General features: G+C 31.0%; 1 protein-coding gene across 1 annotated transcript; it reads right to left on the bottom strand.

The window, feature by feature from the left end:
• Positions 1–3,283: 3,283 nt before the first annotated feature.
• LOC115993535 (1,4-dihydroxy-2-naphthoyl-CoA thioesterase 1-like) lies at positions 3,284–8,590 on the bottom strand. Its single transcript, XM_031117476.1, has 4 exons — positions 8,533–8,590; positions 5,601–5,752; positions 5,307–5,498; positions 3,284–3,665 (listed from the first exon to the last, which is right to left on the bottom strand). The coding sequence occupies exons 2-4, from the start codon at positions 5,748–5,750 to the stop codon at positions 3,513–3,515; spliced, it is 495 nt and encodes a 164-aa protein (XP_030973336.1). The 5' UTR covers positions 5,751–5,752; positions 8,533–8,590; the 3' UTR covers positions 3,284–3,512.
• Between the last annotated feature and the right edge of the window lie 1,246 nt (positions 8,591–9,836).

Below are 9,836 nucleotides of genomic sequence, written 5' to 3'. Positions count from 1 at the left end.
AATTAAGTCTAGGAATGCTCACGGCCCATCACTTGAGAATTCACTAGGCCACACCCATTTCTAATCTAAACCTGTTCTTATCAACCCTATGCACCAAGGAACTTATAAAGGGGTCAGGGTCTTCAGGAATCTGACCTCTGTCCCATGCATCCCTACGAACCCACTCTGGTCTCTCTTCATTAAGCCTGTCCAGGTTGAACAATAACACAGTCTCATCACTATCTATTGCAAAACTACTTCTAGAAGTCCTTCGCAGCACACCATTAGTCATGAAAGGACCATTCTTTACAACCCCGGTCCACTAAAGAGACGAATCTGAAGGTAAAGCCCAGGGAGGTTGCTGTGAAAATGTGGCAGTATTTTCATTCTTTAAAATGAGGAGTAACTATTTCTCTTTAAAAGGGCTATAATAGTTATTCCTTAGTATGTGTATCAATTTTTAAAATTAATATATTTCCAAATAAACAAACTTTTCATATACACATAAAAATTATGAAATAAAAAAATCATAAAAAATAAAAAATTTCTCTTTCAAATTTAAAAAAAAAAAATTTATTTTTTTAAGAAATTTAATTATATGAGTAAGATATTTCCTAAAATACATTTTAAGTTTTTATACTTAGACAATTTGATTTAAAATGATTCCATTCCATTGTCTTCAAGTTCTATTTTTGTGTTATCACCAAACAAATGATTAGTAATAAGTATTACATTACAACAACTTGTATTTTTTGTAATTCATATTCCTATTCCTGTTCCTGTGTAATTATCATTACAGTCTACCAAATATGCCTTTAGGCACTTTGTTCTTGACTTTGTGTTGATTTATTTGGAGCTTTGGAATTTTATGCATATTTGGAGAGACATGATTTGTAGTTTGTATTGTTTGTAAATGCACCATTGAGGTTTGACTTATATTGTGGAGATTTTTTAGCAAGTTAATATTTTATCATGAGAGATGTTACGTTCACAACATTTTTACAACAAATCACAGGTGATTAGTTGTTACTGCTTCAAATTTGAACCTAACACTAAGATTACTTTTTTGCCTCAACAATAACAACCAGTAATAATCTGTCACTTAGGATTTGTTGTAAAAAAATTGTAAAAATGTTGTGGACATATCATTTTTCTTTTATCATATAGATATATTATTTACTTGATCAGTTGATGGAAGGAAAAAAAAAAATCCCCTACAATTTATCTTGAAGGTTTATATCTACATGCTTTAGACCCTTTTTAGTTCGGGGTGTGACAACAAAGGCTCTAAAAATCTGTATCACGATCAACAACAACAAAAAATAATAAATAAATAATTGTATAGTGGGCAAGATAATTAAAGCGAAAGGCATGGTAAGAGGCTAACTGCTAACCCCTTTCATTGCGTCAAAAAAATTTTCATTAAAAGAAAGGAGATGGTCATAATATATATATATATATATATATATATATATATATATAGAGAGAGAGAGAGAGAGAGAGAGAGAGAGAGAGAGGGGGGGGGGGGGCAAGGAATGTTTTGCTTCATCGAGAGCATTCCCACTTCCTAGCCCTTCTCATTCTCCATTGTTAGTTGAAACTAACATCATGCAGATTACATTTGCAATTTTGCTAACAACTGCCTCTACTTTATTTTGAAAATCTAGGCGTAAATGCACTTTTAGTCCTTACATTTTGCATCTTTTCTATTTTGGTCCATATATTTTCATTTCACTACTTTTAGTCCCTAAATCAATTAACACGTTCTATTTTGGTCTTTACCGTTACTCACTTAACAGAAATTGCTGATGTGACAAACAAAGTCCACTGTTGGCACATTAAATGTTGACGTGGTCAATAAAATAATATTAAAATATTATTTAGTATTTAAAATATGCAACTTCAGCATTTTAATTTAAAATTTAAAAAACAAATAAATTTTAATTTTGTAATTCTAAATTAAATTTAAAAAAAAAAAAAACAAAAGAACCTTTTTTTCTTTTTAGTTTTAAAGATTAGGAAAAAAAAACTTGCAGTAACTATCTCAATTTTTCTTAAATTTTCTTGTCAACCAAACACAACATCATCAATAAACACAAAACTCAAACTCATTTTCATTTTCCTATCTCTCTCTCGGGTCAAACACTCAAACTCCGCTCTCTCCCTCTTTGCTTTCTCTCATTTCTTTTTCTCTTTAAGTTCAGGTTGTAGTTTTTGGGATATGGCTTTGATCAGGGTTTAGAGAAAGAGAGGCTAAGATGTGCTGGTTTGGATTTGGGTAGAGAGAGAGGGGTTGAGGTCGGCGGTAGTTTGGATTTGGGTTTAAAGAGAGAGGGGCTAAGATCAGCGGTGAACCCGGCCCTTTCACTCTTCCCAACGATGTCTTCGGACCTTGTGATGGCAATGGCAGATCGGACCATGGCGAGCAACCCCTCGTTCTGTGCTTGTGGTTTTGTTGTTGCTGGATTTGTAGCAAATTTTGGGAATATTTTGTTGAGGTTTTGGGTTTGATTTTTTGGGTTATTTGATGAGTTTATGGAGATATTTTTGGAGATTCGTCTAGGATTTTTATTTTTATTTTTTTTTCAATGGGTTTTTTTTGTGTGGCTTTTCTATAGATTTTTCATGAGTATTTTTGGCTGGAAATTTAAGTGTTTTTCTATAGAGAGGTAGAGACGTGAGAGGGGAAATCTTAAGGACCAAGAAATTTTTTTTTTCCTTTTTTCAGTGGAGTTATTGGGGATGTTTTTGTTGGTTTTGGTGGTGTTTGGTTGGATGTTTTGCTGGTAATTTGTGTTTGGTTCTAAGTATAAGAAAATGCAAGAAAAGTTTATGTTAGTATCATGTTCTTGTCGGTAATTTTTTTTTTTTTTTTTTTTTGTGGGTTTGTGTTATTGTGATTGAATTTTCTGGGTTTGTGTTCTTTCTTGTTCATGTTTAAGATGAAACTAGATCTGAATTCATGTGTATTTTGGGTTCTAATTTTTTTTTTTTTTCATTTTTCATTTTGTTAAAATTGATAAATTAATTTTAAAAATCAAAGGTTGATGTGGATGCTAATGTAATGTGCCAACAGTGGACTCTGTTTGCCACATCAGCAATTTCTGTTAAGTGAGTAACGGTAAGGACCAAAATGGAACCCTTTAATTGATTTAAGGACTAAAAGTGGTGAAATGAAAATGTAGAGACTAAAATGGTTAAAATGGAAAAGATGCAAAATATAGAGACTAAAAGTGCATTTACGCCCTGAACCTATGCAAAAAGGTAGAAAGGCTTTTTGAAGTTTGTTTCATATGCTAGCCTTTGAGTTCAAAATTGTGGTTACAAAGGAGAAACATGAAAATGCCAATTCAGAACAGCGAAAAAGTTAAGCGCCATCAGTATCTCTCTGCAAGATAATTTATTACTTCTCCTTTGTTTCATAATACAATTATATGTCCAGGAAATCCTTATTTTACCATGGCTTTGATTTCAACTGAATGTTAAAATGTCTAGTGTGCAAATCATGCAAACATAGCACGTGCATAGGTGGTTCACAATTTAGCATACTTCCCGATCCTTGCAGCGTCATCTATTAAGTGCTCCGGCATTGGCATGTTAGAAAGAACAGTAACCCTAGATGATGCTACCAAGGATATTCTTTGTGAGTTTGAAGGATCAATCCTCCAGAGTTGCACCTCCCACACCTGCTCAAAATTGACATCATTTGAACAATAAGTCTTATTAGCATGAACATATATACTCCAAGAATTTAATTAGTAAAAAGTGTAAAGGGGGAGAAGAAAAACTGAAGATATTGCATGGTTTTTCCAGAAAAGCTTGTAGTAGTTTGGTTTTATGTCATAGGAAACCCAGTTTTTCAATATGAGCTGGCTAATTGATATATGGAATTGCTATTAATAAAATAAAATCAATAGCAGGAAAGGAGGGGGAATGCATTTGGATAAATGAAAATTATAGTAACTATTGTCTTAGAAGCATCTTGCAGTAAAGAAGATTCTAATTGGAATGAGCCGATTTTGATATTGGAAATTAACCATAATTCATAATTAAAAATAAAAAGAGCAAAATTTAGGTAAAATATCTAAAATGTTGTGTTTTAGATTTCTCAATTAAATTTAACCATGTAGTTGTATTTACAAATAAATCAGATGATTGAAATTGTGGGGCCTGATAATTTGCGGCCCAAGCTCACCCCTCATGTGGGCCCAAGGCCCAGGCCGAGGAGAGCAGTCTTCCAAGGACACCTAATGAAAGCCCAAGACAGGGGACGAGGACATGGCCGAGGACAGTCTTATGCTCGGCTCCTCCCAAAACGCACGGGAAAAGAGGCAAACTCGGTACAGGGAAAGGGCAAGAGAAAAGTCGCCAACACAGTAATTAGGGATTCTGCATCTGACAAGCCCATATTCAAGACCATGCCCTTGTGCTTTTTCAGAAAAAACCCCAACCACTCTAAGTATGGAATGACTAGACAGGCCTGTACCCTAAAAAAAGGTAATATGAACACGTGGACACAAAGGGGGAGGGAAGACTGATATAAAAGAGGAAGGAAGCAAAACCTAGAGTGGGGGGACTGGGGTGAAGGGACGGTGGAGGGAGTTTAGCCAAACCCGCCCATGTATTATTTCCTGTAAATACTACGACAAAACCGCTCACCTGTGCCCAAGGTCATACCTTTCAAACCCACTCTCTACAAATGATATTGTGTGGGCCTCTTTACATACGAGTCCAATATTATCTTGGAGTTGTTACAAATTGAGTCCCTACAGAAATAATTATCCTAACCCTGTTTTGCATTTGTTAATGAATCCACGTATTCGAAATTAATTCAAAGTCAACATCTAAGAAACTACAACTAAGTTTCACCCTTAAAATATGTATCAATTAGTTAAGGGATACAAGAAGTTTCACCCTTAAAATATGTTGTTAATAACGCATAATAAAAATGGTGTTAATGAATAAGTCATTTCAAAATGTTGTTCCAAACACAACTAATGAACTTAACCATTTGTCCTTTGAAAATGACCGTAAAAAAATTGTCGAAAATGTTGATTTGTATTTATACATCAATCTGACAAGTCAAAATGTACAAAATATTTGTGGAGGCAAAGAATTAATAAATTAAAAAAAAAAAATTGATATTAGGAAGTAGTGTCTCAGCTTTTGGCTCGAATATTCCACACTTTGCCTAGAAGATAAAAGCCGGAAATCCAGTGGAGTAATATTATGATGATTGAAGGGAAGTCATTCGAATGTTCAATAGCCAAGTGCCAAATTAAAGCATATATTATGAAGGGACTGAGTGTAATCGAAAATGAGCCCACCTGCATGGTTTTGCCAACATTAATAGGTGTAGCCTCTGCAAACACATGATCACCAAGATTAGCAGGCTTCAGATGGCTAATGCTCAGATGAACACTAGCTATTCTCTGATAACCCGAAGCCATGACGGCTCCTAAGCTTGCCAGAGCCTCAGCTATCAATGCTGATACACCTCCATGTAGCCTCCTGAATGGCTGTACTTTTTTCCAAAAAAGAAAGAAAACAAACTAACATAAGAATTATTAATTTCTTACTTTCATTAGCAAATTAATGAATTAGAGAGCAATAGTGGTAACCTGACAACAAATCTCAGTAAGATGAAGGCGGCCGGAAACTTTTTTTGGCGAGAAGTCTTCAAACTGGAAACCCAACGCATGAAGCGGAGCATCGAGATCGGCAGTCATGGACGACGATGATACTATTGCTGCTGTTTTCTCTTCCTCCATGTCTGCATTGATAATTATTGTCTCTCTTGTTAAGCTAATCAAATATTTCTCATCTCATCATGTGCAAAGAAATTTGACTTCTCTTTCTTATAACTCATTTCATTGAAAAAGTATTATATACTAGAAATAATATGTCTACAATAATTTCACAATATTTTTACAACAAGTCCTAAGTGACAAGTTATTACTAGTTGTTATTGTTGGAGCAAAAAAGTAATTTTAGTATTAGGTTCAAATTTGAACTAATAAAAACAAACCACATATGATTTGTTGTGAAAATATTATAGACGTAACATCTCTCATTTTATATTAATAATATCACGTCATTTGTATCAAAATTTAATAACAAAAAAATATGGGTACTTGTCTTTAATTTTTAATGAATTAGTTATTTTTTACTAACATATCTCATACTTATTAGATTTTAATACCTTAACCTGGTATCATTTGATATCAAATAACTTTTCTTTTTCTTTTTTTTTTTTTTTTTTTTTTTTTTTTTTTTTTTTTTTTAAGGTTTCAACGGATAGCGTCTAGCTCATAATAATACATTATGTGACTTGTGATGTGATGAATTGTTTTTAGAGGTGTCAAATTCTCAGTAGTTAATATTATTAACGGTAGGACCCTGTCCAGCAAATAAATATAAGCTGTTTTTCGTTTTGGTATGTGGAAAACTGTGATGTGATGACTTGTTTTTATTAAATACTAAAATTATGCCCATGCAATGTATAATTTAATCAAAATTCATATATAAATAATTTTTTAATTAATTTATTTAAATTTAAATAATAAAATAGATAATAAATAAATGAATATTTTACTTTTAAGTTTTATAATGAATGCATATTGTGTGAAACTAAAATGCATATAATAATAATAATTGAATGGAAGATGGTATAGATACCTTAAATATATATATATATATATATATATAAAAGGATTTTGAATAATATATTGAACTTTAATGCTCAAAATCAAGTTTTTTTTTTTTTTTTTTTGGGAGAAAAACTTAGAGTTAAGACCTTAGTAATAAGTTTGTATTGATAATTGAAAAACAATCTGAACAACAATTTGTATTATTTGATCTCATCCTCTATGTCTGTACGTATTATTGACAAAACAAAATAAGTCAACAATATATATATATGTGTGTGTGTGTGTGTGTGGGTTTTGATAATGACCACATTCATTTTTATAATTTATAAATTTTATATTTGATTTTAAAAGAAAAAAAACATGTTAAGTTAATAACAAAGATGTATCCATCATACCTTGCATTTTAGCTTTGTGGCACTTCCTAATCCCTATGTGAAGCACTGGATTCAAATTCTACCCCACATATTATTTAAATTTGTGTTTGATCAACTAAAAAAAAAACTACTTAGCATGATATTTGCGGATAAAGTTTTAACTACAATCTCTCAAACCTATTGCAATCATCTTTGCATCTTCACTCATGTGCCCAAAGATATCACATACGACAAAAAAGAATTAATGAACTCCAATATCTCAAACCTGTTGCAACCATCTTTGCATCTTCACTACTATGCCCCGAAGATATCATACAAAGCAATGAAGGAACTACTAACTTTTTTTTTTTTTTTTTTTTACTCCTCGCCCAACTTTTTTAAAGGTGAATTAATATCATTAGTGTGCATGAACTCATCCTTGTACTACTTGTGTAGTTATTTAGCCAAATGTAAGTGCTTGCACTCCAAAGGAAACTAATTAAAAGATATATTAAGGGAGCAATATAAGCGGAATAGATTAGAGAATTAACTCTCCTGTATTTACTGGAAAGTAAGTAGAGCTAGATCCAAAAACTTTCCTTATCATTTCCTCAAAAAGGATAAAACTTAAAATACTAATTTTTAACACCCCGAATGAGATGAATACAGTTCATAAATGATTTTTTGTGTAGTTAATATATATTAATGATGGGGTTGGCTTCAAAAAAATTCAACTAAATAAAATGATAGCACTGCAATCTATTTATTTTGGAGATTAGATTTTATTTACTCTTAGTAATAAAAACATAGAAAATAGGAGAAGATTATAAGAACAAAAAAAAAAAAATTATATCTATTTTTTAATAAAAAAAAGAATTTGGTCATTAATTTCTTCTATATAATTTTTTTGGAAAACAATAACTATTTTTGTCATTTTTTATACTTTATTAATAATATTTTTTTTTGGAACTTTTTCAAATATTCTAAATTGTTAGCATTGAATTTTGGGGAAAAAAAAAAAAAACCCTACAAACCACTCATTAATTAGGGCACCCAAACCCACCAATGTTAATGGGGGTAATTATTGAGTATTCTCGGAGTACCATAAATGCGTACTCCTCCTCTCTTACATAATTGTGGATCCCACTAATTAAATTTGTGGTAAGACTCACAATTCATGTGAGAGGGGGGGAGTACGCATTTATGGTACTCTTGGAATATTCAATAATTTTCCATGTTAATGAGAAATTCAAATCCATGTGAGTTTTAATGCTTATTAAAAAAATTTGTTGCACTCTTAATAAACTATATATATATATATATATATATATATATAGTAGAACATATAATTTTTTAATCAAACATGAATCATTCAAGATATTTGTTGTTAGGAGCGCTCAAATAAATTGATCTATTTCTATTGAAGATAATTGTACCGTGGATTTCACATACATTAAATTTATTTTCTGGCCAATAAGTAAATCAAAGAAAGAACAAAATAACAAAATAAAACGAAGAAGAAGAAGAGCAAGAGGAGGAGAAATACATACCTTGCTTTGCAGATTAAGGCAGCAACAATATTAATGAGAAGTATTTTGACTACCTAATTAACCGAGAGTCAATTCTATTTATATATGAATTACTATTATACAAAATTGTTTCAAACACGGATTGACTTTGTTACACGGTGTTTATCTGAAAACTTATCAATATAAGATTTTAGATAAACACAGCTCAAAGGGCTTATCATTATCCATTGAATTGCTAGGCTTTATCATTATCTTGTAGCATGTTTGCTCTTACTTTATCCAAAGTGGTTGATAAGATCGAAAAATTGTTATTTTTATCTAAAACATTACATCAATTCTATCAAGCCACTTGGCACAGCTTCTAAACCTTTACTGCAATTTGGTGAAACTACTTAATGCAACCACGGTTTTTAAGCTCAACTTTTATTATATAGTATATGATTTCATGACTTTAGCGGTGTCAAATTCTCAGCCATTGATATTAAAGTTAGATCCAATCCAGTCACAACATTTTCACAACAAATCATATATGATGAGTTGTTATTGCTTCTAATTTGAAAAGAAATGATATGTCTACAACAGTTTCACAATAAATCTAATTTGAATTCATAACTTAAATTAATTTTTTGACTACTCGTAACAGCCAATAATAACCTATTATTTATGATTTATTATGAAAGTGTTATGAAAATATTTTGGATATAGAATTTCTTTTTCTTTTTTTAGGGAAATATTTTCAAGGATAAGTCTAGTTACACATTGTCACACACTTTGATTTGATTTGCACATGTGTCAAGTAATGATTGAATTATTTTTCACCAAGTGACAATGAGGAGTGATGGATCAATGTATAAATGATATAATTCAATCACAAGCTAACATATGGATAAGTTGTGGTAAACTGTATGGTAAATTGTGTGAATTAGTTTCTCATTTTCTTTACACTACATTTGATTTAGCCTCGGCATTCAAATTCCTGATAATGTGATATCTTGAAATGTAATTATTTATATGTTTGCTATGATTAGAAATCTAATAACTAATAAGTTTCATGAGAATATGAATTTTTTTTATTTATTTTTTATTTTTTTTATAGTTTATTCCTAAGAATCTTATAGGAAACTAGCCTCTAAGGCTTTTCTATTTTTTTGAGTAAAAGTTAATAATTTGCATCTATTATAATTTTAAAATACATATTTTTTTATATTTCAAACAAATTAAAAGGATAAACTTTAGATATAAACAGAAATTGTAATTTATTTTTTGAATGTGTGTTTGAAAGTGGTGTAGTTATATAGAGAAAAGTTTGGGTGGGAAAAATAAGA

This window comes from Quercus lobata, chromosome 6 (genome assembly GCF_001633185.2).
Source record: "Quercus lobata isolate SW786 chromosome 6, ValleyOak3.0 Primary Assembly, whole genome shotgun sequence".
Lineage (NCBI taxonomy): Eukaryota > Viridiplantae > Streptophyta > Magnoliopsida > Fagales > Fagaceae > Quercus > Quercus lobata.
The sequence above is the reverse complement of the archived record's forward strand: the minus strand, read 5'-3'. Positions and strand labels throughout refer to the sequence as shown.

What these genes read in the sequence shown, in the direction of transcription:
- LOC115993535 (XM_031117476.1), bottom strand. Translation starts at nt 5,750, where the DNA reads ATGGAGGAAGAGAAAACAGCAGCAATAGTATCATCGTCGTCCATGACT. An exon ending in TTACTGAGATTTGTTGTCAG is followed by an intron (nt 5,499 to 5,600) that starts GTTACCACTATT and finishes AAAAAAGTACAG; the next exon opens with CCATTCAGGAGGCTACATGG. An exon ending in ATGTTGGCAAAACCATGCAG is followed by an intron (nt 3,666 to 5,306) that starts GTGGGCTCATTT and finishes AATTTTGAGCAG; the next exon opens with GTGTGGGAGGTGCAACTCTG.